The 26101-nt window shown below is 63.1% G+C and overlaps 1 protein-coding gene across 1 annotated transcript in view; it reads left to right on the top strand.

The window, feature by feature from the left end:
- The first annotated feature begins 6121 nt into the window (after positions 1–6121).
- The window catches only part of CEMIP (cell migration inducing hyaluronidase 1), a 51247-nt gene continuing 31267 nt past the window's right edge, over positions 6122–26101 (top strand). The window contains exons 1-10 of the mRNA XM_047086497.1: positions 6122–6215; positions 9969–10118; positions 10612–10750; positions 11410–11646; positions 14099–14278; positions 16736–16806; positions 17581–17676; positions 18069–18190; positions 20158–20290; positions 21036–21227. Coding sequence (XP_046942453.1) covers positions 6137–6215; positions 9969–10118; positions 10612–10750; positions 11410–11646; positions 14099–14278; positions 16736–16806; positions 17581–17676; positions 18069–18190; positions 20158–20290; positions 21036–21227 — 1399 coding nt within the window. The 5' untranslated portion in view covers positions 6122–6136. The remainder of the gene's footprint in view (positions 6216–9968; positions 10119–10611; positions 10751–11409; positions 11647–14098; positions 14279–16735; positions 16807–17580; positions 17677–18068; positions 18191–20157; positions 20291–21035; positions 21228–26101) is intronic.

Below are 26101 nucleotides of genomic sequence, written 5' to 3'. Positions count from 1 at the left end.
AGAGAGAGAGAGAGAGAGAGAGAGAGAGAGAGAATCCCAAGCAGGCTCTGCACGGTCAGCACAGAGCCCGACGCGGGGCTCGAACTCACGAACCGCGAGATCGTGACCTGAGCCGAAACCGAGAGTCGGATGCCTAACCGACTGGGCCACCCAGGCGGCCCTACCTGATTGTAAATGCAAGTTTGCATAGCCACATGTGCCTAGCGGCCGGGAGTCGGGCAGAGGAGCTGGAAACGAAGAGGAGAGGTAGATCTATCCTTGTAGCTAATGGTTCACTCCAGGGGTTAAGCTGCCGCAAGCCGTTAGGAGCCACTTCTTCGTTAGGAAACATCGTCGTGTCTGCGTCCGGTTTGCTGCGAGGGCCGTGCTCCTTGTTCCGATTTTGGTGCCTGTGGCACATGTGATGGGACCGGGGATCACGGGCGCTGCTTTGGCGGCGTGATGAGGGACTTGGGTTCGGTGGCACGGCAGGACCCCGAGCGCTCGGGGCTGGGGGAGCCTTGGTGCGAATCTCTCTGATCCGTGGAACCCCCTCCCCACCCATCTCTCCTGCTTGGCTCCCCAGAGGGGATTTCCCGCATCAAAGGAGGTGTTTTGTCTGGGGAAGATCATTTAAGAGTCTGGGCGTGTCAAGGGCGTTGGAAAAGGCACGTGTCTACTCCCCAAACTGTGACATAAAGTGATGCCGGGTTGGAACAGGGGCAGGACCGGATGGGCCCCCCTCCCCTCTGTCTCCCTCCCCCCCCCCCCCCCCGGCCAAGGAAGGGACAGGCAGGCGTCCCTTGAGTTACAGTCCTGCAGAAATTCTCCTCTCAGATGCTGGTTCAGATTTCCATTCGCTTCTCCTGAGCAACGCGGGCAACCGTCTCTGGCTCGACGGGCCTCGGTTTGCCCATCTGTGAATGAGGACATCCTGGCGGCTCAGGGCGCGGCCCAGCTCGCGGTCCAGGCTCCCCCGGGAGCCGCTCGGAAGCGCAGACTCACGCCCCACCCCAGACCTGCCGGGTCAGAACCCGTGTTTTAACAAGTCCCCCGTGACTCACGCGCGCACGCACGCACGGGCCGGCCGGAGCGGGTCTCGTGCCGTGTCTGCTCCTACGTGGTGCGAGCCCGACGCGACGTGGCCGGTCGGAAGGACGCGGGAGCCCGGTTTCCGGAGAGGAGGCCGGGCTTTGTGAGGTGGCGGGTCTCCTTGGAACGTTTTCGGTCTTTGCGGCGGTGAGAACCGTCTGGGCGGGTGTGCTTCCTGGGGGAGGGGCTGGTCCTCGAAGCAGCCCCGGGAGACGCTGGTGTGCAGGAGCGAGGGGTCTTGTGAGCGCCTGTCTCTGAGGAGGCCAGGCGGGGCTCCCTGTCCCCGGGGTCCTTCGCACAGCATTCGAGAGAGGGCCCAGGCTGCCGGGGCGGGGGCAGGGGCGGGGGCTCCTCCCGTGTTCACCTGTGGTCCGGAAGGTGCGTGGGCTGCCCTGTCCCCTGCCCCTTCCTTCTCCCTTGGGGGCGGGCGGTGTTGGGCGCTGTGATTTCCGGATCACTGACCCGTAGCGAGAGGCGGAGAGGTGGCTTGAATCCGACCTTTGCTGCTCGTGGGAGGCCCGGCTGGGGGACAGGGGTGCGGTCCTGCGTTACAGGGCATGTCCTTGGGGCCAGACCTGCCAGGTTCAGACCTGACTGTGTCACCGCCTGCTGCCTCCGTAGCCCTCAGAGGACCCCCCACCCCGCCCTGCTCCGACGAGTCGGGGTCTGCCTTTGAGTCAGCTCCCCGGGGGGGTTCGTGTGTGTACGGAGTTTGAGAAGCGCTGACTTTCCCTCCGGCTTCTACGTTCTCGCAGTTTGAGACGAGACCGCAAACCGTTTGATCTTTGGGAGCTAGAAACGCCCTTTCTGGAGGAGGGAGCAGGCTTCGGGCTTTGCTACCTGCTGGCTGCGTGCCTCGGGCAAGTTGCGTGCTCTGTACCTCAGTTTCCCCATCCGTGTCGAGGGCTGACCGTGCCCCCCAGCTACAGAAGAGCAGATCGGTCGACGTGTGGCCGGGGCCTAAAGCGGTGCCCGGAGCCTCGCAAAAGCTACGCTGGCGTTTGCCGGGACTCTTGGTGTCATCGCTGCGGACGGGAGGCCGAAGGCCTGGGAAGATGAGCTCGCTCGGGGACACGGCGTCGTTTGCTGGGGCCACAGACGGGGCAGCTTCGCTGTTCAGAGTTCCGGGGGCTGTAGGTCAGCACGGTTGCTGTCCTCCGAGGCCGCTCTCTTTAGTGTGTCGACAGCCGTCTTCCTCCCGTGTCCGCACCTGCTCTCCCCTCCTTCCGTGTCTGTGATCCTAACACCCTCTTCTTACACGGACACCAGTCATGCCGACTCAGGACCCCCCCGGGGACCTCATTTTACCTTAATCCCCTCTTGAAAGGCTCCCTCTCCAAATGCGGTCGCATTCCGAGGTCCGGAGGGGTGAGACGTCACCACAGGACTCTCGGGGGGGGGGGGGGGCACAGCTCAGCCCAGCTGAGACTCGTGAACACTGTGGGGGCGTAAAAGAGGAAGTCAAAGCACCCACGAGAATCCAGGGGGTGGGGCTGGTTCCAGAGAACCCCCGCCCCGCCTCAGCAGGGACAAGAGTGGCCTGTCTACACGCGTGTCACTGTAAGGGAAGTGTCCAGACCCACGGGGCCCACGTCACCTATTTGCCCTGAGCTCTGCGAGGCGAGGCCAAGAGGGAGCGCCGTGTTCTTCTGGACCCCGGGGCCGTCTCCTTACCTCCCTTTGTGCGGAAGACCCCGGCGCTCACGGTGGTAAGCCGCCGTCTTTAGAGTTAGCCTGTCCCGCTGACCCTCGCGGAAATAACTCCTGCTCGTGGGTAGCAGGAGCCTGTTCGACAATCGGGAAGAGCAAGGCACAGAGAGGTTGAGTGGCTTGTCTGGGGCCACACAGCCGGTGGCAGGTTCTCAGACCCTTCCCCCTGGTTCTAGCACCTGTGCAGCCGTGTGTCCTGATGCCCGGGGCTCGCACAACTGGGGCGGGGGGGCTGGCCACGGGTCAGGCAGGCGCAGGGCTAGGAGCTCGGGCCTGGCAGCGTCTCGATCCCACGGTGACCTTGGCATTTGGGATGCGTCATTTCAGGTTTTACAGACATAAATTCAAAATTTAAAAAAAAAGGGAGCCCCAGGCGGTCAGATGCTTCCCCCGAGGTCAGCTGCGTGGCCGGGACCGAGGACTCCGGACCACGCTGTCCTGCTGGTTGCTGGGCCGAGCCTTGTCCGGGTTCGTGTGGGTTTGACAGGGGGAGACGGCCGAGCCCGGCAGGTCCCATCTCACCCCTGCCGCAGAGCTTCAAGTGACCCTCTCCCGCTGCTCCGGGCCCGCATCCGGTACTCTTGGAGAATTCCGGCTTGCGCGGCCCCACGGGGCGGTGGGTCTCTCGGCCCGTGGGGCCAGGCTGTTCTGGGGGGGGCTGAGCAACTGTCCGGGGGCTTCTCTGGACACTCGAACAACACTCTGCGCCCTGTCTCTGCAGGTGACGAGCGCTGGGCCCCGGGGCCGCTGGGCCCAGGCCTCCTGGAAGAGGAGCCAAGATACAGGCCGCTGGTGCACGAGGCGGCGAGGCCAGGCGGACGGAGGCCACGTCTCTCGTTCCCAGTTAGGTGCCGCTCCTTCTCGACCCCGAGAGGCCGGGGCGGCGGCAGGATGGCAGAAACGCTCCCGTTCTGGAAAACGGAGTAGGATATCGCCGGCTCGGGGCCATCGGGCAGCGGTCGGCCAGCTCTGGCCAGCGGCCCCCTGTGGAAACCCCCAGCGCCATCGGCCAACGCGCTCTCCCCGGGTCTTTGGCAGCTCGGAGCCGGGTCGAGACCGAGTCTGGCCAGCCGGAGAGGCCGAATCTCAGCTCTCGTCGCCAGAAAACTTCTAGTGACCCACGGAGAAAGCTGTCCCCCTTGGTGATTTCCCCAGTGAGATCAGAGAAAGTCTGGGGCTTTGCTTCAACAGAATGCTTCTCGGGGTCTCTGTTCGCGGCCACTGCGGAGAGAGGAAGTGCAGAGGCCCCTCGGACCCCAGCAATGTGGGGTTCCCCTCTCCGGGCACGACGTCTGTGCCTCCGGTGGTCAGACAGAGACACGGCACAGGTCTCCTTAATGTTGGGGAAAAGAGGTTTTGAGCGCGATTCCCCCCCTCCTCCACCGCCAAGTGGAATTGTTTTCACGCCCTTCCAGGAAGCGACTCTGTTTTGTTTCTTTGGTCTTTGAAATGAACTATGATGCGATCAGAAGACGTCAGAGCTACAGCTGGACGCAAACTTCCACTCTGCCCACGGGAAATCCGAGGCCACCGAAGGAGACGCTTTCCTGAGGGGCCCCTGGCAGCTGGGCCAGAAGGGGTGCCCGCACCCAGACTGCCTCCCATACCCGTCACCACCAGCCTTGGTGCCTGTCCCCTCCCTTCACCCGGCCGATGGCCCCAAAGTCCAGGCCCCTTCAGAGGAGCCCACGACGACCTGGGCCTTCTCAACAACAGACGGCACGCTTCCTCTGGGTTTTCTAAACCGATGAAGAGTTGGGACGGGGCTGTGGCCGTCCCCGGAGGGCCATGCAGCCCTCCCATCCCCGGGGCCCCCTCCTTTCTAGCGCAGACACTCCTCCTCTGGGACCATGGGAAAGGCGCCATTCCCAGATGCCGAGATGCGTCCCTCCAGCAGCCGGCTGAGGCACTAGAATGAGCCCGTTGTTCTCGAAGACCAGGCCTGGGCCGGGCCGGGAGGAAACCGCGGGCATTGAATCTCAGAGTATCGGTTTCTCCTCCCCCCACCTCAGCTCCCCGCACGCCTGCGAGGGACGGCCAGGCGGAGGGCAGGGGGCTCCGCCTCGGACCCCCCTGCCTGCCCGACTCCCCGAGCCCCCCCAAAGCGCTTTACCTGGAGCCCACAGGCCAGGGTCGGTCAGACTTTTCCCTGAGCGAGTTCAAGGGGGGGAGCCTGTGTTGGGTGAGCGGGATTCGGGCCCCTCCGTCAGTGAGTGCCTGGGCACAGCCTCCGTCTCGCTCAGGACAGGACCTGGGGCCCCGGGCGGGGAAGCCGGCGCTGGTCGCCCCCCAGGCCCAGTGTGAGCCCTCGGTGTGGGCCGCGTGGGGCCTGAGGACAAGCAAGCATCCTCTAACAGGTGCATTCTGGTCTGCAGGGGGAGTCTGGCATCTTCTTTTTAAAGTTCCTATCTTGAGGCTTTTCTAGACAGAGTCCCATATTCACCGTCCGTATGAGTAAAAAGGGAAAAAATGAAGCAGCTTTAATGAAACGGAAGTTTAACAACATAGAAATTTAATTCTCTCTCCCATAAAAATAAACCCATGGTCTAGGGCTGTCGAGGCCTCCACAGGGGCAGGGCCTAGATGTTCCTCTAGATTTGCTTTGCCACCCTCCGCATGGCTGGCACTATGTAGCCAGAAGGCCCAGCCATCATATCCACCTTCCAGTTAGCAGGAAGGAAGGAGGGAGGAGGGAGGAAGGTCCTCTTATCTTCCCTCAAGGGCATTTCCTGGAATTCGCACACCGCACTGGGGCTGTGTTGGCCAGAACTCCATTCCAAGGCCACGACTAAATGTAAGAGAGTCTGGAAGAGGTCGCCTTTAGACTAGCTGGCCATACACCCAGGTCAGAGTCAGGGGTTCGTTTACCAGGTAAGGAGGGAACCGCCAGGGGACAATTGTCTCTGTCTGCCTCACCTTCCTTCGGGCAGGTACCATACAGAGGGTTTATGACACACGGGCATCGTGGTCAGGGTTTCAGTATCACCAAGACTTGCTTTAGAAGCACGGACTGATAAAAAAAGGAGTGAAGCTTCATTCTGGAGGAGAGGGAGCTCGAGCTCCGAGGATGAAATTCCATCCATCACCGAGTCTCTGAGCTGCAGGACACGGGCGGGACGGTGACAGGGCTCGCGTGCCCTGGTCTGCCCGGCCCCGAGTCGGGGCGGCTGAGGCCTGTGCGCTGGCTGGGGCGCTGTGCTGTGTGTGCAGGTGGCCCCGTGTGTGTGTGTGTGTGTGTGTGTGTGTGTGTGTGTGTGTGCGCGCGCGCGCGTGCACCTGCCGCCTCTCTGACTCCGGCCCGCCCAGCTCCCGGGTCTCACTCGCTCGCTTCGGTTTCAGGGAGCGCGCGGCCAGGATGGGAGCCGCCAGCGGGCAGGACGGCACCTTCCAGGCGATGCTGACACTCAGCTGGCTCACCCTGGCCGCGTCCGCAGGTGAGTGGCCACAAAGCCGTGGGACTGCCGCGCGCCTCGGTGGGAGGCAGCCGCGGGGCGGGGGCGCGGGATGGCTGGGCTCCGGCCGGTCCCTGCTGACCCACCCCTTCCCAGGCGAGTCTCACCCCGGGCCCCGGTTTTGTCGTCCACACAATCAAGGGGCTGAATCGGCCCCAGGGGCTCCAAACCCAGCATCTGCGGGAGCCAGGGACGAGACGCGGAGCAGTGTGGGGGGCCGCGTGGGCACCGTGGCCGCCTGGGCCGTTCACACTCCTCGAGAGGGACCCCCGCATCTCAGATCTGGCCAATCTGCTGTCACGCGTGAAGGTGGGAGCTCGCGGGTTGCTCAGAGAAGCCAGAAGCATAGATATTTCCGTAAAATTCTTCGTGTCAAGCGTCGACGACTAATTCAAACTTGGCAAAGCACCTCGGGGGCCGGAGGAAGACCACACCTCTGGGAGCCAGCTCGCCACCCCTCACCCGAGCTCCTCGTCCCCTTCTCCCTTTGCCATCCCAGGCTCGGGGAAGCTTCGGGCACCTTGCGCCGCTCTACGCAGGGTCACTGCTCTGATCTCGATGTCACCTTGCCGTTTGGATGATTTTCTAAGAACCACCAAAGCTCCAGGCCGGTTTGCAGGGCCGGCAGGAAGCAGCCACCGCGTGAGCCGGACTCGGGGTCGAAGGAGGCAGAAGATGGGAGACAAGGTCGAGCCCGGGGCTGGCGGTCATAGCGCCAACCGTCAGCCGCTCTGGTTTTTAAAATGCTGCTGTCGCTAATAGCCGGGTGCTTTCCTACGAGAAGAATAAAGGAACTTAGGTTATGTTTTGTTTTCCTCAACCCGCGGAGGGAAGGAGGGCCTCTGTATCCATCACGAGCGACATTCCTTCCACGCGGCCCCTCGCGCAGCCTTTCAGACGTTTTCGCTCTCGACGAAACAGTTGTCAGCATTGCTGGAATATCGTTCCTTCCTTCTTCCGTCGTGTTCGCCCCTCGTAAACACCGAGGGGCAGCAGCTCCAGGCCAGGAAGGGGGTTCCGGTTCGCTCGTAGGAGGGCCCGCCTCGGGGCCCTGGGGCGGCCCTACGGGGTGCTGTCCTCCTGCACCCTGGGTGTCTCCTCTCCTCCTCACTCTGGGTGTGGGTCTAAACCCCCGGAAAGGCGGCCGTGCCTCTGGTTGCCCCGGTCCACGCGTCTCCTTCTCCCTGACGTCTTGCCATTCGTGCCCCGAGCGGGTGGGCCTTGCGTTCACATCCCTCCACCCTCCACCCTCCTTCCTGCTCCCGCGGCCCCTCCCGGGGAGGGTGCTTGCTGTGGAGACAGTCCAGCCAAGGCGCCGACCGTTTCCAGCCACTGGTGAGCTCACACAGACGAAAACCCACCGAGACGGCCGTCCCCAGGTGCAAGCATGCAGCTGTAAGGAAAGAGCCCGTCTGGTGACTGCCGAGCTTCCGCTGTGGGGCCGGAGCCGCGGGTGCCCTGGGACCTGCACTCCCCTGAAGGCCCGTGGGCTCAGGCTGACCGCTTCCGGATCCAGACGTGACGCCTGGTGCCACGCGTGTGCCTGCGGAGTAAAGGGGCCGTCGGGCTCGTCCTGGGAGGTGCGGGTGGCGAGGCCCTGAGGCTGTGACCCGTGCGGTCGAAGGGACTCCTCCTCGGCAAGCTCTTGGTGCCAGGCCTCCACCGCGTGGCTCGCCACGGGCCACACGTGTCCTCCGCGCGCTGCGGGGATGCCTCCTTGGAAACGGATACTCCGGGTCCGGAACTGGGTGGAGGGCAGCCCGGGGCCTCTGGCCTCTGCTGGAAGCCAGCCAGGCACGTGACCCAGGCAAAGACAAGCCCAGGCGTGAGCACTGACCCACGGGGGCTCTCGTCTGGGCCCCCGGGGCCCTCGGCTGCTAAATCTGAGGCAGAGCAGTGCCTGCTAGAGGCTCTGGAGACTCCAGCGATGAGCAGGCGTCCTAGTGTTCACTTTGTCGCCGCTGCTGGAGCCCCTGGGGGTTTCCAGCAGCTGGGAGAGGTGCTTTCCAAACAGCGCGGAAATCTGTGCTCGGTGGAGGAGATCCGGAGCCCGGATTCGCGCTGACGACGGAGCGGATGGCGGGCGGAAGGGGGGGTGCTGGCGGGCCGGGGCCGGGCGGGTGGGGACACGGCTCGGCCAGCCCGCATCGGGCTGCCTGGCAGAGGACAGAGGGCCGCTTACTGCCTTCAGATGCACAAAGAGGAGGAGGTGATGTGGGTTCGGGGGTCCGTATCCGGCACCCCCCTCCCAGCTCTCCGGGGACGCGTAAATGCGGGGCAGACACTCTCATCCCAGAGATAACGGGACGGAAGTAAAGCGACACTTTGAACCGACGTGCTGGGGATCCTACTGAATCCCTCCTGGGGTCACGGCCCCCCGTCGTGGACTTCGTTCCCTGCACGCGCTTTGCTCAAGAGACACAACCGTCCTCCTCGGAGCCTGAGCCGGGAGCTCGCGTCCGTCCCTTCCGACCTCCTCCTGGCACCTGCACCCCGCCCTCCTGCCTCTCCAGCCCCCACACCCCCCAACCCTCGTACGTAGCAACCTCTGGGCACGGAGGAGAGGAAGGCATCGGGGCTTTTTCTCGGACGCAAGCCCTTCTCGTTTGGTCTTCCTACCAGTTTCCTTCTGGATTTTTCCCCACTGCGGGGAGATTCTTCCAGATGGCCAGGGGGCTGCTCCCGGTGCTCCCGCTGGGGTGGGGGACACGCGCCTCCCCAGCGCCCCCCACGGGGCCCTCGTTCAGCTAAACATGCCGACCCCGAGGCCGCCACAGGCCGCGCTCGGCGTCAGGTCGCTGAGGAGGGTGCAGGGTGGAAACAGGCCGCCGTCGGCGCGGGCGCGAGGCGTGTGTTTCTCTTGCCCGGGGACGTCCTGGCTGCGTGCCACGTGGCTTTCCAGAAGCCACCCTGTGTGGTTCCCCAGGTGGCAGCTGGGGCCAGGTGTGGGAGCTGCCCTGGCTGGGGGCCTCGGGCCCGCAGAGCCGCTCTCTCTCTCTCTCTCTCTCAACTCTGACAATAACATCTGTTCCACAGAACATACTAGCATGTAAACAACGTGTTGTTAAATATTGGCACTTTTTTTCCAAATTACTCTCTTTTAAAGAGGACCGTGGTGATCCGTCACGACAACTGCATAGACGTGACTTGCTGGGTCCCCGCAGGAGACGTGCCCAGGGGGGACCCTGCAGGGAGACGACTCCGCCAGGGAGAGAGAACAAATTACGCACAGTTCTGACCCATTTAGATGCCACTCACTGATAAGGGGTCGCTTTTGTCCGAAGCAACGTTGCTTGGTGACCCGGTTTACGATATAACACCATCCCCTCTTGGGTTTCCGGGGGAGCAGAGCTAGAAAATTAACTAAAGTCAGAGTCTCGCGCGGAAAGGGAGGGGGCTTCCTTAACTCTCAGAGCGCCGCTTTCCAGAGGGAGGACTCTCTTGGATTGCAAGAACTCTGGGCAGATCGTTACCTAGCTTCGGGTCCGGGAATGTCTTAGAGAATCATCTGCCACGCCCTCCGTTTTGTAAACGGAGAGACTGACCCCGGAGAAAGGAAGTGACCTGTGGACAGATGGGATGGACTGTAGTAAAGACGTGGGGCCGGACCCCAGGGCTCCTGCGCCTACGTGGCTCGGGCCACGAGAGCCGTGAAGGTGGGGGAGGCCCCCGCGTGGCAGAGCCTTTGCTTGGTGAGGGGGGTGGGTGGAAGCAGTGACGCCCCTCTGTCCTTAGCAGTGGCGGCCGAGTGCCCCGACCAGAGCCCTGAGCTGCAGCCCTGGAGCCCTGGCCACGACCCGGGCCACCGCGTGCACATCGGCCGGGGCAGGACACTGCTGCTCACGTCTTCTGCCACGGTGAACTCCATCCACGTCTCAGAGGGAGGTAAGCCGGCCTCCCCCCGACCTCCCTCCCGGCCGCGGCCTCGGAGCCCAGCAGGCGGCCGGGGGTCCGGACGGGCAGAATGACGGTCACGGGCCCTGGGTTCGGGTCAGAGCGTCTGGTGGGTCGTGACGCCATCCGCTCTGGGCGCTTACGAGCAGCCCGTCAGCGGTCCAAGTCTTGGCGGAGGAAGTGTAGAGGGAGGCTCTCGCTGGCGCTCGGAGCGTGCTGGCCGGTCACGCCGCCAGACGCTCGCCCGCTGAGCACGGCGCGCACGGCGGCGGGTGCAAGCCGGCAGGCGGTGTCCCCGCATCGCAGGGTGAGAGGAGAGAGGAGAAGCCGGTAGTGAGCGCGGGAAGGGTAGGAGTCCCGGGACAGACCCGCCTTCTTGCCTGTCTGGCCGAGGCGGGGGCTTCGCGGGTCCGCCCGCGGCTCCCCCTACGGCCTCCCCGCTAACACGCGTCTTCGTCAACCCCACCCCTGCCCGCCTCCTCAGGAAAGCTGGTCATCAAGGACCAAGACGAGGCGATCGTCCTGCGTACCCGGCACATCCTGGTTGACAACGGAGGGGAGCTGCACGCGGGGAGCGCCCTCTGCCCTTACCAGGGCAACTTCAGCATCGTTCTGTACGGCAGGTGGGCGGTCAGCTTCCGCGGGTCGAATGTTCCTCTTGGATCTGACGGGAAGGAGGCCTTCCAAAGGCGGGAGGGAGGCGGGATGGCGGGACGGGGACCATGGTCGCAGCCCGCCGGGCGGAACCACGAGCAACACAGACGTGGGCCTCTGGGCCGAGCTGGAGGCGGTGCTGTGTTTCTTGTGGGTCCACGCCGAGGGGACGCACGTCCCTGCCAGACTTCCGGCTGCCTTTCCATCACGTCGAGGCTCAGGGAGCCTCTGGGGGTGTTTATTCAACGGGTTAGGATGGACACGATAAAGCAAATTTCCACACGGTGCCGGCCTCTGGCCAACTGAGAGTTCTCAGAAGTGGTGGCCAGAAATACACAGAGGTCCGTGTGCACCGTGCAGGGCCTCTGACGTGGACCGGAGTGTAGCACAGTCAGGCCCGGAACGAAGCAGCAACGTACAAACTCACGATAAGGGCTTTGGCGTGGCCTTTCGGCCGCATTTCCATCGGGCTTAGGAAGATCTGGTCGGCGACGCCCTTGCTGCCGGCCTCCCAAGTCCCCGCGTGTGACCGGTTCTCCGGCGGTCAGGGAGGGAGCGGCGAGGTCCCCTCTGGGTTCCGCGTCCCGTGGGGCGTCGGCTGACTTTGGGCAGCTGTTTTCTCTCGCAGGGCCGACGAAGGCATTCAGCCGGACCCCTACTTTGGCCTCAAGTACATCGGGGTCGGCAGAGGAGGCGTCCTTGAGCTACACGGACAGAAGAAGCTCTCCTGGACGTTTCTGAACAAGACCCTTCACCCAGGCGGCATGCAGGAGGGGGGCTACTTTTTCGAAAGGAGCTGGGGTCACCGTGGAGTCATCGTGCACATCATCGACCCCAAATCGGCGACTGTCATCCACTCCGACCGGTAAGGTCTGCCTTCACGTGAACACACAGCCCTTCGTTCCACAGACGTTCACCGAGCTGGGCCGTAGCCACATGCTGGTCCAGGCGCTGAGATACGGCAGGGAGCCAGCCAGCCAGAAGCCCTCACCTCCAGGAGTTTCGTCCCTCCCTCCCCGGGCATCTGCCTACAGAAGAGAATTAGCGGGAACGGGCAGACGCACACGCACGTACACACGACATCGTTCCAGATCGCGATCGTTGGTGATTAGGGAGAAAAGACACAGCAAAGAGGCAGAAAGTGACCGGGGAAGCCCACGTGGCGTCAGCTAGGGAAGGCCAGCCTCAAGGAGCAACATTTGAGCGGAGAACTGCAGGGTGAACATGAGTCGGGGAGAGAGTGTTCGAGACGGCGGCAAGTGCAAAGGGCCAGTGGTGAGGGGGTCGTGATGGAAACCCGGAAGGGCCAGCAGAGAGGCAGGGGGTGCAGAGCAATGGCACTGGGACACAGTAATGTCCGGGTTTGGGGCAGGGGCAGGTGCGGGACCTCGCGGGGCACCGTAAGGAGTCGGGTTTTATTCTAAGTGGGACGTGAAGCCCCTGGAGGGTCTTAAGAAGGGTCTGATCTGATGAAAAGAACGTTCTGGCTGCCGAGTAGAGAATGGATGGGTGGTGGAGACAGAAGGAAAGACAGCAGAGGTGGCCGGGAGGCTTCTGCCTGGCCTGAGAGGGGCAGAAGCTACGGCAGTGCAAATGGAAGCACTCGAGAGATGCCTAAGAGGCGGGGAGGGCAAGTCTTCGCTCCCTCCGCCCCACCCCTTCCCCGCTCGGGTGTGAGCAGAGTCTGCAGAGGCTGTCCCGGGGCACTCGGAGGGGAGGACCCCCCAGGAAGGACTCGGCTGGGGCAGGCGGGCAGACCCCGAGCCGTCCTGCTGCTGGATGTGGGGGGCGCGGGCTCCGCAAGAACCAGGGCGCGAGGAGCAGGGAGCTGGGAGCAGGGGTCACGGGGACACAGGCAGCAGGGGGCCGCGGGGACACAGGGAGCAGGGGTCACGGGGACACAGGGAGGAGGGGGCCGCGGGGACACAGGGCACGTTGGGCAGGAATATGCGGGACGACCCCCCTTGCCCTGCGGTGAACACCAGTGACGTTCATTGGGCTTTGTGCGAAACGGGTTAAGCGCGGTGACCGGCCATCTGTATCGTCAACCCCCCGAGTAGGTTCTGTGATCATCCACGTCGTACAGAGGGAAACACTGAGGCCCCGTGGGCTCCGTGTGCTGCGTCACAAGGCCAGCGAGTGTCGGAGCCGGGATTCAAACCCGGGTCTGCCCAGACCCTTGACCCTGGGCGACTTCCGTGGGTGCCCCGGGGCTGGGCGGTCCGTGGGAAGCCACCCTGGCAGCTGGGGTTCAGGTTCCCAAGACGGAACGGCTGCTCGGCCGAACCTCCTTTGGTTAAAGTATGCGTGTGTGGCTTCGAGAACCCGGCGGCCGGAGGTGTGTGAGTGAAGAGGGTCGCCAACACGACACACGCCCGCACACAGGAGCTACTAGCTGCCCTCTGAGAAGGTTCCGGGAGGGAGAAGAATGTAGGTCCGCCCTTGACAGGCAGTAAGCGCGTGATCAGGCAGGGGGAGGTGAGGAAGGGCGTGTGAAGACGTGCGGTGTGGTTGTGGCACTGAGGTTGGCCCGGCTCAAAGCCGGGGGGGGGGGGGCACAGAATGAGCGGCCCGGGCCCGGACCCGCCAGCTGCGTAGACACTTGCTGTCCAGTCTGAGGGCTCAGGAGCACCTAGCCAGCCGGCCCCACCCCCGTGACCACCACCATTTTTCTTTCCCCAAATCTTGGTCTTCATGCCAGCTCATTTTTCTAGATCCGTTAAAAAAAAAACACCTTTTTTTATGTTTTTATTTATTTTTGAGAGAGAGCGAGCATGGGCCGGGGAGGGGCAGAGAGAGAGGGAGACCCAGAATCGGAAGCAGGCTCCAGGCTCCGAGCTGTCAGCGCAGAGCCCGACGCGGGGCTCGATCCCACGAACCGCGAGATCATGACCTGAGCTGAAGTCGGACGCTCAACCGACTGAGCCCCCCAGGCGCTCCTAGATCCGCTTTAGAGCAGTTTCGCTTGTTAATTCCCAAGACGCATTCTTTGGGCATTTTTGTTGTCATTGCACCAAATCTTTAGAGTTCCATGGGGGTGGTTATGAAATTGTGTCTTTTCCCTGTAAATGCGCACCCCCGGTGGTACAGATGTTTGTTTGAAGTCACGCTTCCTGGGTATCTTCTGTGCGGGACCGGGTGACCTTTGTCGAGGTCGGGAAGATTGGCGTGTGCTGGCACAGAGGCGACTTTCTTGAAAGCTCACAGCCCGCGTGTTGGGCTGGCGTGTTGGTGGTTGTAACACAACCATGAGCTCGGACGTCTCTCTGCAGGGGCTGCTGTCAGGACTATTAACCCCCCACCTCCGACCTTCTTAGGTTTGACACCTACAGATCCAAGAAGGAGAGTGAACGCCTGGTCCAGTACTTGAACGCGGTGCCCGCGGGCAGGATCCTTTCGGTGGCAGTGAACGACGAGGGGTCCCGGAACCTGGATGATGTGGCCAGGAAGGCCATGACGAAGCTGGGCAGCAAACACTTCCTACACCTTGGATTCAGGTACCGCGGTCAGGGCCGTCGCCTCCGCCAGGACACCAGGGCAGCCCCGCAGCTTGCCCTAGCCTCTGTCCCTTCCCCACGGCACGCCGCCCCCCGGTGCCGGCCTGGGGAGTGGCGGGCAATCGCCCGTCTGCACCGGGCAAGTCTGGGCGCCCAGGTTTTCTTGCAAAACTCCTTCCCTTCTTAAAACGCAGCGGTCTTTCCTTGCACGGGCTCGTCCATTTCATTCAGCCACTTACAAAATACGAGCTGGACGTCCGCACAGCTCGCTGCGCCTTCCCTTTCTTTGGCCAAGGGGTCATCGCGTGCCTCGGGGACTGGCAGACATCCGTGTCCCTGCCCGGCCCCCCCCCCCCCGGCCCCTGTGTCTGCCCCCTCCGGGGACTGGCAGACATAAAGTGTCCCTGCCCGGCCGCGCGCCCGGGGAGGAGGGCCCCTGGGTTGTGCTCCAACGTGGTCTGCTTTGTCTCGGTTTATAAGCTTCATGCCTGACGTTGGGGCACACGCATTGGCCCCGAGAGGAAGCCGTTTGCCCCACAGTAGCCACACCTTTTTATCACGTTGGATCCGACCTCAGCGCGGTGGGACGTTGGGGTTGAGGTTATCCATCCTGTGGCTGCTGGAAGATAGGGGGGGGGGCCCTCCCTTCAGCTCTGTAGATCCGGGAGCAGGATCGGGGACAGCAGAGCACTTCCCCCCACCCCCACCCCCACCCCCATCCCCGTTTTATGGGCTGGACAGAGATTCCCGGGCAAGGTAGGGGTGGGGGCTCGGGGGATGCTTCGGGCTCCGGCGTGATTCCCTGACAGCCCAGGGGCTGTTTCTTCTAGAAGGGCCTGGACAGGAGCTCAAGTAGTCCGAGATGACGAGCACACCTTGGTTTCTCGAGGCTCCTTTGTTAGCAGAAGCCGAGGGGGTTCCCATCCCCTTGTTAATAAGCCAGAAGGCCAGTTTCTTGATTTATCACGTGAGAGCTGTCCACCAGGGGACTGGGCTCTTAGGGCCTCGGCAGAAGAAGGTAACAGCTGAGGGCCCACCGTCGGGCCTCTGATTTGGCCTGAATTTGCACCTCCTGGTAGGTGTGGCTGCAGGAAGTGACTCGTTCTTTCTCTGCACGGTTCCTGCATCCGTACAGTGGGATACATTGGGAGCCGTCTCAAAGGACCGTTGGGAGGGATTAGATGTGACAACAGGAGCGAAATATTTGCCATCGCCTCTGGCACAGAATAAGGATTCGAATAACGTGTCTCCTGATGAACAAAGCCACCGGAAGGGGGGATGCTTGGTCACGTTCTGTCACGGCCGATCCCCCGGGCCTGGGACACAGGCAGGCGGGGTTCCGTTCTCCCCCCTCGTTTGCACAGACGCACTGTGAGGGGCAAACTCAAAACCTCTAAAAGCAGTAGAACTGGGACCCGGGGCTGCAGTTCTCGGGCAGATGCCGGCCCGAGGCTCTGGGCCTGACGACGTGTGCTGAGCTCTCGCGGGAAGGCAGGCGTGGAAAGGGAAGTGGCAGGGACGCGTGAGCAAGGGGCTGGGCCGAGCTGCAGGTGAGGGTGAGGACAAGCGGGTTCCCCACGAGAGACTGCAGGTGCAGAGGCCGGGGGCGGGGGGAGCGCACAGGCGGCAGAAGGGGGTGAGGGCGGGAGGGGACAGAGGGGAGGCTGAGGAGGTGGGCAGGGGACGAGCTTTCGCGCTGTGCCAAGGAGTGCGGATTTCACCTGAAGGGCAACGGGGAGCCGTTGAAGGGTCCCGAGCAAGAGAGTGACCCAGTCAGATCCCCGGCGTGAATGAAGGCTCCCTGTCCGAAAGGAAAGCTCAAAACAAAAAGAACGAAAGCTCTCGAGTGCCGTAATCTATCGGCATCTCAGGCTGTAGCAGGCATCGGGGCGGGAGGGAGACAGAAATGGGTAAGAAAACCTTCCTGCCTTACAGCACGCTTCGGGGGAGGAAATCTCTTCCTCCTCCGTCCCCCATGGGGAGCGAGACGCGTCTCCTCCTTCCCCGAAGCCAGTGCGGCTCCCGGGGCAGCCGGGGCACAGGCTCTCCGGGGTCTCCCTCGTGCTGACCTCCTGGGCAGCCTGGAGAGAACCTTTCTCCCTTGGAACCCGTGTCCTTGTTTTCCTGAAGGAACCGGAGTGCTTGCCTCAGGACCTAACTGAGCCTGGCGGGTGGCATGTGGGTCCGCGGGCTTGTTTGTGATTCATACCTGGGCTCCTGCCAGAGCGGGGTTGACGACGCTCGGGGCGAGCCGACAGCGGGCAAGCCAGGTGGTGAGGAAGCCCGGCGCTGGCAGAGAAAGGCCCCTGTTCTCCGGAGCCGGGAAGCCCCGCCAGGGGGCCGATCGCCCCCGAACGGCGGGGAGGGCTGCCCGCTGGTGGCAGTCTGTCTGGGCTGTGCGTCCGCCACAGGTTGAGACGTGCGAAGAACTTGACTTCTGCTTGTTGGTTTTTGCAGACACCCTTGGAGTTTCCTAACTGTGAAAGGAAATCCCTCTTCTTCCGTCGAAGACCACATTGAATATCACGGTAATAAATAGTTGGCAAGAGGCTGCGTCCCCGCCGGCGTCCCTCTGAACACGGGGCCCTTTCCGAACCCCCCTCTTCCCTCCGAGCATCGCGGAGCCCCCTTCAACACCCTTCGTCCCGACCGTGTCACGCCAAAGCGGCAAAAGCCGATCACGGAGATAATATTTAAAGTATTTGCAAAGAGGTGGTCGCTGACTTAATTCGAAACGAGTGACCTAGGGCAGGCGGGAGCTGGGACAACCCAGCAGAGGTAGTCTTTGGAGCTAAAAAGGGTCTATGGATGGGCCTTTACCACCCAGGGGGGCCTCCTCTGCCCGGAGAAGTCTGCGGAAGGCACTGTTCTAATCTTAGACGGGAATTCACGTGAGAAATTACGCGCCTCCGAGATATAGATTTGCCGGAACACCGGAATCAAGCTTTTATTTGTTTTAATGCTTATTTACTTGTGAGCGAGAGCTCACGCGCAAAACGGGCTCAGTGCTGGCAGCAGAGAGCCTAACGCGGGGCTCAAGCTCACGAACCGCGAGGTCATCCCCCGGAGATGAAAACCCTGGGCCGACTGAGCCACCCAGGCGCCCCTCCAAAAGTCGACTCTTAAAACAGAATCACGAGAAGGGACAGTAGACGTAATCCACCGTCTGCTTCCCAAGTAGAAACATTGGCCTGAAACTTTTTTTTTTAAAGAAATAGCTCAGGATCCGTGGGCGTAGGGGGCTTTCTCTGCCTCGGAATCACAGCGCTCAGAATCCGGGGGGGGTCTGGTCTCTCCCGCAGGGCACCGCGGCTCTGCTGCTGCCCGGGTGTTCAAAGTGTTCCAGACGGAGCACGGCGAGCATTTCAACGTTTCTTCATCCAGCGAGTGGGTTCAAGGTGAGGACTTTGGGGCCCCCAGGACAAAACCCAACAGTGGCCGGGACTTCCTGTCTTGGCAAAGCAAGCGTGCTTCTCTTGCGGCCGCAAGGCCACCGGATGGCCGTAAATTAAATTTGCAACGGACGGAAAGCTGTCACTAATGAATCGGTCCGGTGCGGCCGCTAGCCCAGAGGGACGCCCTCCCTCTTGAATTCTCTCTGTGCCAAGCAGCAGCACTGGACGGGAGACAGCCGGGGCGGGACAGGGGTGCAGAGAGCACCCCTCGGTGCCCCAGGTAGTGGGCTGATGGCAGATCCCGTCTTCGTCCTCGGGGCGCCTGGGGCCACGCCGAGCGGGACGTGTCCTCGCCGGCCCTTCCTGCCCGACCCTGCCCTTTGCTTTCTGTCTAGACGTGGAATGGACGGGGTGGTTCGACCACGACAAAGTGCCGCAGACTAAAGGCGGGGAGAAAATTTCAGACCTCCGGGAGGCTCACCCAGGAAAAATCTGCAACCGCCCCATCGATATACAGGTACCGAGCTCAAAATGATGGGACGGTTTTGAAGAGGAGCCCAGCTGACAGACTTTCTTGCCATTTGAGTCGGGGGGTGGGGGGGGGATCCTCAGGGCTGTCCCAGGACACTGGTAAGCCAGAGAGTCCTGTTCCCGTTAGAGAGGCTCCTGTCTGCTTCGGGCCGGCTGGCCGGGGAGCTCCCACGCGAGCACCCCGGATTCTCTCCTGGATTCTAGTCTCCCCTTCCCTGGCCTCCTCCTAAGCCTGCGCCCGTAGCCGTGGCTGAGAGCACCCGGCGTGGGGCTGGGGCCTCTCCTTCAGTCTTCCCGCAGAGTTGACCTCCTTTGGGCCCTGGGGTGCCCCGGATCCGGTGGGATTTGGGGTGCAGGCTGAACCCAGCCCGGGTGGAGAGCACACCCACCGCCCTGTGCCCCACTGAGCTGAATACAAACCCGCGATGGGAGAACGGACAGCGTTTGCTCCGCAGTTTCACTTGGAGTTCCTCCACCCCGAGGGGACCCTGAGCTGCTCCTTCCCCACGGCAGGTGCCCGTCAAGTGACGTAGGGCCCCCGTTTCCTCCCAGGCAACAATGCAGATGATCACTGTTCCCCCGCGCGATCGTTCTGTCGATTTAATGCAACAATATGTGAAGTGCCCGTAAATTTTATTATTTCACAGTTATTTTATTTCGTTATCGTGATAATACTGTTAATTATTTTACAATCGCTAATTATCGGCCTTAGCTTTTTGCAAGGAGCAGGCAAGTCTGCGACTCCTGCTTCTGTGGGGGAGCTGGACGCCCCCCCACCCCGCCCCCCAAGATCATGGGCGTGAGTATGTCACTGGCAGGAAAGGGCGGAGTTAAATGACGCCTGAGCTCACTGCTACGTGGCTCTTTGAAGCCAAGGACGACAGATACCTGCTGTGTTCAAACTAGTGTTTCCTGAAAAGCCCCCCCCCCCGCCCCCGCCACCCTATTATTAAGTAGGCCGACTATACTTCGCCTCCCCTGTTTCCCCAGCCCTGGTCCCTTTGGTCTCTGTGCCAAAGAGGACAACAGCTGTGGCCTTGCTCTAAATTGCCTGCCCCTGATGACGGCCACAGTCCTGATGCAGACACACCCGGGCTCCGGGACGAGCCCCAGCTGGCAGGGATCACGACCTCCTCTGAGCCCGCTCCCTGAACCCTCCACCTGGCCTTGAAGCCGCCCGCCCGTCCGTGCCCATCCCCGAGACCCCACTGTGTGCCAAGCCCTGGGCCGGGAGGCGGGCAGAGCCCTGCTCCTTGCCGTCCCCGGGGTCCGGCGGGAAGAGACGGACGCAGAGCAAGGCACGCAGGGCGGCTCGCCCGAGGGCAGCAGCGGGAGGTGGGGGGAAGCACGGGCTCGGTGTGGGTTCGAATTTCGGCTCCGCTGCTCGCTGGCCTGGCTCGCCCCGGGGAGGTCACACAGCCTCTCTGGGTGTCCGCCTTGGTGCCCGTAAAGCCAGAGCCCTCCTGGCTTGCCCGGGAGGAGGAAGGAGGTCGTGCGCGCCAGATTTTCCCGGGCCCCCCCCTTCCATGATGTGGAACCACGTGGGGCGCCAGGAGTTTGGACAGAGCCCGTCCTCCGGAGCGCACAGCTGCAGGGCTGGCATGCGGGTCGTGAGGGGCTCCGGAAAAAGTGCCGTGTCACCGTGGAGAGGCCGTAACGGCTCAGCCAGCGGCCAGCGGGGCCGTCAGTGGTTTGGACCCCGAGGACCCGAGGACCCCGGGCGGGGCGCCCGTCCATCCTGCGAGTTTGCGCCGTTCTCCCTGTCGCAAGACCGTTTTCTTGCCACCGAAGTGACACTCGGTCCCTGGAAGAAAAGTCTCGGGCCGCAGCAAACAGCATCTGCAGCAGGGGCACTCTGAGGCTTGGGGCAATACGTCTATAGCGTGAATCATCACCCTCCTTCCGTACGAAAAGAAAGATGATTTTGCCCTGTAATTTCCGTGCCGTTTCCAGGCCACTACGCCGGACGGCGCTAACCTCACCGCCGAGGTTGTCCACAAAAAAGGCCAGGATTACAGGTTTGCGTGCTACGACCGGGGCCGCCCCTGCCACGGCTACCGCGTGCGGTTCCTCTGCGGGAAGCCTGGTAAGCAGCTTGCCGGGGACGGGGGTGTGGCTGGGGCGGCCGCCTCTGCGCGTGGCGGTGACACGGGGCCACGGCCGAGCTCGCCGTGGGGAGCGCGTCTGTGACCCGGGAGCCGGGGGACGGTCCTGGGAGCTGGCGGCAGCCGGCAGAGCCCCGCCCTGCCCGAATGCGTTTCAGGAAGGGGAAGGGCCTGGTCCAAGAAAGCCAGGGCGCGGGGGACAGAGCCGACCTCCCTGCGCCCCGCCCCCGCCCCTGCAGTGGCGCGAGCCCGCGGCCTCTGGGTGCTGTTATTTTAAACCCAGATCCCGAGGTGCCTGTTAGGAGGGCCTGGAAATGGTCGGCCGGTCCGTGGAGGCCCTTGGCCCCGTCCAGAAGGCAGTCATTAGGGACGAGAGTTCTCCCGGGGGGTGGGGCGGAGGGCTTACGGCTACTGTAAATACTAGTTGAGGGGAACTATATTTGTGGTGCAGCTTGAGCAGAGTGGGTGTGGTGAGGGACCGCATTTAACTCTAGCAAAGGAGCCGGTGGAAAATTCCCCTGGCAGGGCTAATGAACGGCTCTTTTCTGGTAAGGTTTTGTTGACTTCAGAAACCTGTACCGAGCCTGGGATGGGCTGAGCCTGGCGATTTGGGTTTGGATAGGCAAACCTAGCATTTATTTAGGGAGGGCAAGGGGGGAGGCGGGCGGTCAAAAGTTCGCCAAGGACCGAGGGCCGTTTCTCAGTCCCTCCCGTTTGGGGTTCCAGTGAGACCCAGACTCACCGTCACCATCGACACCAACGTGAACAGCACCATCCTGAACCTGGAGGACGATGTGCGGTCGTGGAAGCCCGGAGACACGCTGGTCGTCGCCAGCACCGATTACTCCATGTACCAGGCAGAAGAGTTCCAGGTGCTCCCCTGCAGAGCCTGTGCCTCCAACCAGGTCAAGGTGGCAGGTAAGACCCTCACTAGCCCCTCCCCGGGCCGAGCGGACCTATTAGGCTTAAAGTTGTCGGGAAGCAGGGAAACTCTGTATCGGTTAGCCACCGCCACGATAATGCTGCGTAACGAAACAGACCCGAACCTCTGTGGCAAGCGCTTGTCTCTTACTCCCGCGTCTGCGGCTTGTCGAGGGTTCAGCTTCCCTGGACCGAGCGTGGCTCCAGGGGGCCAGCGGGGTTCAGGTCGGCTCTCACCTGACTGAGAGTCACCCGCGACTCTCACTCTTCCTAGGACATTGTCTTCCCGCTGGGGAGGGAACAGAAACACAAGGGGACTCAGGGCCTGGGCTCAGGACTGGCATGTTCTCACAGCCACATTCCAGCGGACAAAGCAAGTAACATAGTCAAGCTCAACACGGAAGGGCGGGTCGGCCTGCGTCTCCCGCCAAGGATGAGGGAAGGGGGTGAATATTTGTTAGGCCATGATGCGACCTACCGCAGTTTTAAATCCTTTCCGTCTATAGCTCCTGGGTCTTCCTTATTCTTCTCCTAAACGTAGATTTAGTGGTGCTGCAATTTATATCACGTGAGGTTCCTGGAGTCTGAGACTGTTGGGGTTAAAGGTATAGTCCAGGTCAATCGTTATTAGCGGAGAGAGTTCCGTATCCATCCACGAGGGTGCTTTGGTCACAAGCAACGGAATCCAACTTGACTGTCGCAAGCAAAAAAGGAATTTTCCGGGAGGCCGTTGAGCTTAGACAAGCGAGGGAGGAGCTGGAGAGCCCAGGTGCACAAGGACGAGGGGCAGGGGCCGCTTCGGGGGTCTGGGTAGCGGGAGCGAGCGGGAAGCGTCCTCGGGGCATCGCTGTCCGAAAGCGCCGCGCACGGTCCCTGGACACGGTGCTCAGGTCCCCTTCCGGGGAGAGAGCAGACGGGCTGGGGGCTTGTGTGCCGCCCCCCACGCCCCCGGTGGTGCACCCTCACCGGCGCCCCTCTGGGACTACTGAATGGAGAGCGGCTCCCTCCCTGAAGGAAAGGCCCCCCTGAGCGTTAGGCCCTGGTCTTTGCCGGGCGACTCCTGTGTCCCCAGGGCCAGTACACGTGCACGGGTCCCCTGGGACGTCAGGTGTCCTCCTGGACTGTCGGTGAGAGTGGCACTGAGATGGTTTGAGCTGATGTCAACTGCTCAGTGTGCGGTGACGTGTGGCTCCGGGGTGGCACTTGTGGTTCTGAGAGGGTGAAAAGCCCGTGACGCCCGTGCCTGCACGGAGGTCGACGGAGGAGCGCCCGGCAGAGACCAGCCCACGTCTGCACCCCTGTGTCGCGCACCCCGAGGCTCGGGGGCAGAGGTCCCGATGGGGGAGCTGTGAGCGCCGAGAGGCCCAGAGAGCCGAGGGCCACGCGGTGTCAGGGCACGCGGGCCTCGCCCGACGGTGCGGCTCGGGCACGGGTGCCGGAGAGCGGCCCCGCTGGGCAGCGTTTGGCCAACAGGCCCGGCTGCTTCCTGAGGCTTCTTAGGGCTGGACAGAGAGTGGGATGGGGCTGCCCTGGGCCCCGAGCACCCAGGGAGGACAGGAGAAGAGGCTGGAGCCCCTGGGGACCCTCCTCACTCCGTCGGCGTAGCACGGCCTTGCCTGTATTTCCACCAGGCCCCCACCCCTCCCCCCTTCCCAGCCCCCACCCCCTTAAAGTTATTAGGCTCCCGGTGAACCCTGCACTTGGCTCAGGAGCATTGGGCGCTTACCTGAGGACAGCGCCCCCTGGTGGGCAGCGTCAGAAAAGCCCCAGGTAGTTGGGGCCAGGGGGCGTGTCCGTCCGTCCGTCTGTCTTGCGGAGCCCGTTCTCTGCCTCCCCGTCCCCCACTGGCATGAAGCAAAGGCCCACCCGCCCCGTCTTTTCCGAAACCGTGCCCCCAACAGTGACGTCTCAGGGTCCCCCCAGGGCTGGTTGCAGGGAGGGACACAGCCTTCCTGGGCCCTCTGTCCTCGCTGCCCCCAGATCCCGGGAAACAGGCTTCCGTGCACACGAAGGGCTTTCTGACAGGAAACAGATGGGCATAACGGAGTCACGAGACCGTGACTCATCCGCAAACGCTGTTTCAGTCCTGCCGTCCGCCGCGTGGATGCCCACACCTCCTGACACGGCGGCTGGAAACCTGAGACCTTCTCCGCCTCCGTTCCCATAGCCCGGCTTTTCCTGGCACCCCCTCCCCACCCCGCGCGCGCACCTCTAAAGGGTACCGCTGTCGGCCGGTGTCGCCCCCTCTCGCGTCCCGTGATGGCCGAGCACGCGACGAGAGCCATCTTGTTCACTCCTCGCGGTGACCCCACGAGGTGGCGGCCACCGTCCCTCCAGGACAGAGGAGGACACTCAGGTTCAGGGAACTCAAACGGCCGGCCTCCTGCTTTCCGTCGCAGGCACCAGCCACACGAAGCTCTTCACATCTCGTGAAAATTAAAGTGGAAAATCGTACCGCCCCGTCACCCCAGCCGGATCCCGCCTGTCCGGTAGCCGCGGGCGGCCGGTGGCTGGCGTACTGGATGCGCACAACGGACCATGTCCGTCACCTCGGGGGGCTCCAGCGGGGCGAGCTGGTGTCTGTGCGGGCGGCCGGAGCCGGGACTCGAACCCCGAGCTCTCTGGCTCCAAAGGCTCCCTGTTCTACTCCGTCCCCCTCCTCGGAGGCCCCCGTCCCCGGGGCCTCCACCCGATGACTGGCCCGTAGGAGGGACCTGGGGTCTCCGTGGCTTAGATTCCTCCAGCCCGAGCCCCTCCCCCAGACGCACCCGGCCCTGCTGGGTCTGAGCCTCAAGGGCACCCGCCCGTCTCTCCCACCGGAAGGGCCTCGATGCCTTTCCTCTCTGGACCCCCGAGTGTCCAGGTGGGAGCCCGGCCTGCAGAGAGAGCTCGGGCTGTGGAGCTGGGGCACCTGCAGAGCCCCCCGCCGCTTTCCCCAGCCCCCCCCCCTCACCTGTGCCCGTGGCCCTCCTGGGTTGTTTGGCACAATCTGGCCCAGCCATATCTGCTTTCTCTGGTTGGCCCTCACACATCAGCGGTGGGAGGAGCAAAGGAGGGGTGAGGCCGGGTGGGAGGGTCTGCAGACAGGACAGGGGGGTGGGGGTGGGAAAGCAGGGCCTGGGAGTGGCCTGTGAACACGGCAGCAGGACAGATAAACTGGCTGTGCGGTTCTGTAAAGGCCCTGATGGGCTCCGTAAAGGTCCTGACGGGTCCTGTAAAGGTCCTGACGGGTCCTGCAGAGGTCTTGTAAAGGTCCTGATGATGGGCTCTGTAAAGGTCCTGACAGGTTCCACAAAGGTCCTGATGGGTCCTGTAAAGGTCCTGACAGGTCCTGCAAAGGTCCTGATGGATCCTGTAAAGGTCCTGATGGGTCCTGTAAAGGTCCTGATGGGTTCTGTAAAGGTCTTGTAAAGGTCCTGATGGGCTCTGTAAAGGTCCTGACGGGTTCCACAAAGGTCCTGACGGGTCCTGTAAAGGTCCTGACAGGTCCTGTAAAGGTCCTGATGGATTCTGTAAAGGTCCTGATGGGTCCTGTAAAGGTCCTGACAGGTCCTGCAAAGGGCCCATGGTGCAGAAGGGGCAGCCGAAGTGAAGCGTTCCTGCCCTGTGCCCCCCTGGCCCCCGCTGCAGGTGTTGGAAAGACACAGTCCCTCCGCATCCCTCGAGGCTGTTCCCTCACCCTGCGTTCCCCTCCCCCCCCCCCCCGTGGAACAAAGACAAATGCCCCAGCTGGAGGTGAGGCAGCGGCGGGAGCCCCAGACTCCAGTGTTCCCTGAGGATGACGCGGGCCACAGCCACACGTGCCACTTGGGCCACACCAGCCCCTGCCACTTGCCAGGCACTGTGCTGAGCTCATTCCGTGGACTAACTCACTTAACAAGCACGGTTACCTTTGAGACGCGTGCGGTTCGTATCTTCTGGAAGGAGGGCCCGAGGTCCCGGGAGCGCAAGTGCTGTGCTCGGGGACTCACAGCTATCACCTGAGTCCCCATCTGACACGGGCAGCCTGGCTGCATCACCACCAGCCGTGTCGGAGAGGAGGGCAGATCCCTGGGGAGGCCCTCTGAGCCCCCACCAGAGCGGACGCCCCTGGTCGGCACACACGGGTTCCGCTGGTCCCCGCCCGGAGTTGAGGGGGACACCGGGCCCCCAAATGCACACGCTGTGAGGGGTGGCTGGGCGTCCGGGGACGTGTGTCCGCGGGGGGAGGCCTGGTGTCCCGGCCCGGCCGGCATGGCGGGAACCCCGGGGAGCGAAGTCGCGTGTGGGGGATGGTGGGAGGGCTGGGCAGAGAAGGAGCCGTCGGGGCGGGATCGGGACACGCGGAATCCCCGCGACCGGCTGGCAGGACCCGGCCTGCACGCTCCCTTCGACCTCTCCCGTCACGCGTTCCGCCCCGGGAAGCGAGTGCCACACCGTGCCTCCCGGGACCCGGCCCGTCGGGCGGGCACTCGTGTGCGCAGGTTCCTGGGCGCCTCTGGGCCGCCTCCGGTGCCCCGGCCGGCCAGCCTTCCTTCCGTCCTCCGGGGACAGGCCGAGGTGTGGCCTCGCTTGGTGGGGGGGGCCCGTGAAGCTTCCGCGGGGGCCGCTGGCGAAGCTGCCCACGGGGGTGGCCGCTGGTAAAGGAAAGAAGGTCCGCGTCCCGGGTGCTCAGAGGCACGAGCCAGACAGACCAGGGGCCTTGTCATCAATTCTTGTAGCGGCCGCCGGCCTTCGGGCGTTTAAAGCTGGCGGGCACGTGAGGCCCCTTCCTTGCTGGCCGGGAGCAGCTTCCTGCCCAGCGCCCCCGGCGGGTCACCCAGAACCCCGCGCAAAGCTCTTTGCGCGGGAGACTCTTCCCCGCCACCTGCCCGGAAGGCCCCGCCCCTGCA

This window comes from Lynx rufus, unplaced genomic scaffold (assembly GCF_022079265.1).
Source record: "Lynx rufus isolate CCGP_SWC_20201006 ecotype Redwood Valley unplaced genomic scaffold, mLynRuf1.p SCAF_21, whole genome shotgun sequence".
NCBI lineage: Eukaryota > Metazoa > Chordata > Mammalia > Carnivora > Felidae > Lynx > Lynx rufus.
Note: the sequence above shows the minus strand (reverse complement) of the source record. Positions and strands in the feature narration are given on the sequence as shown.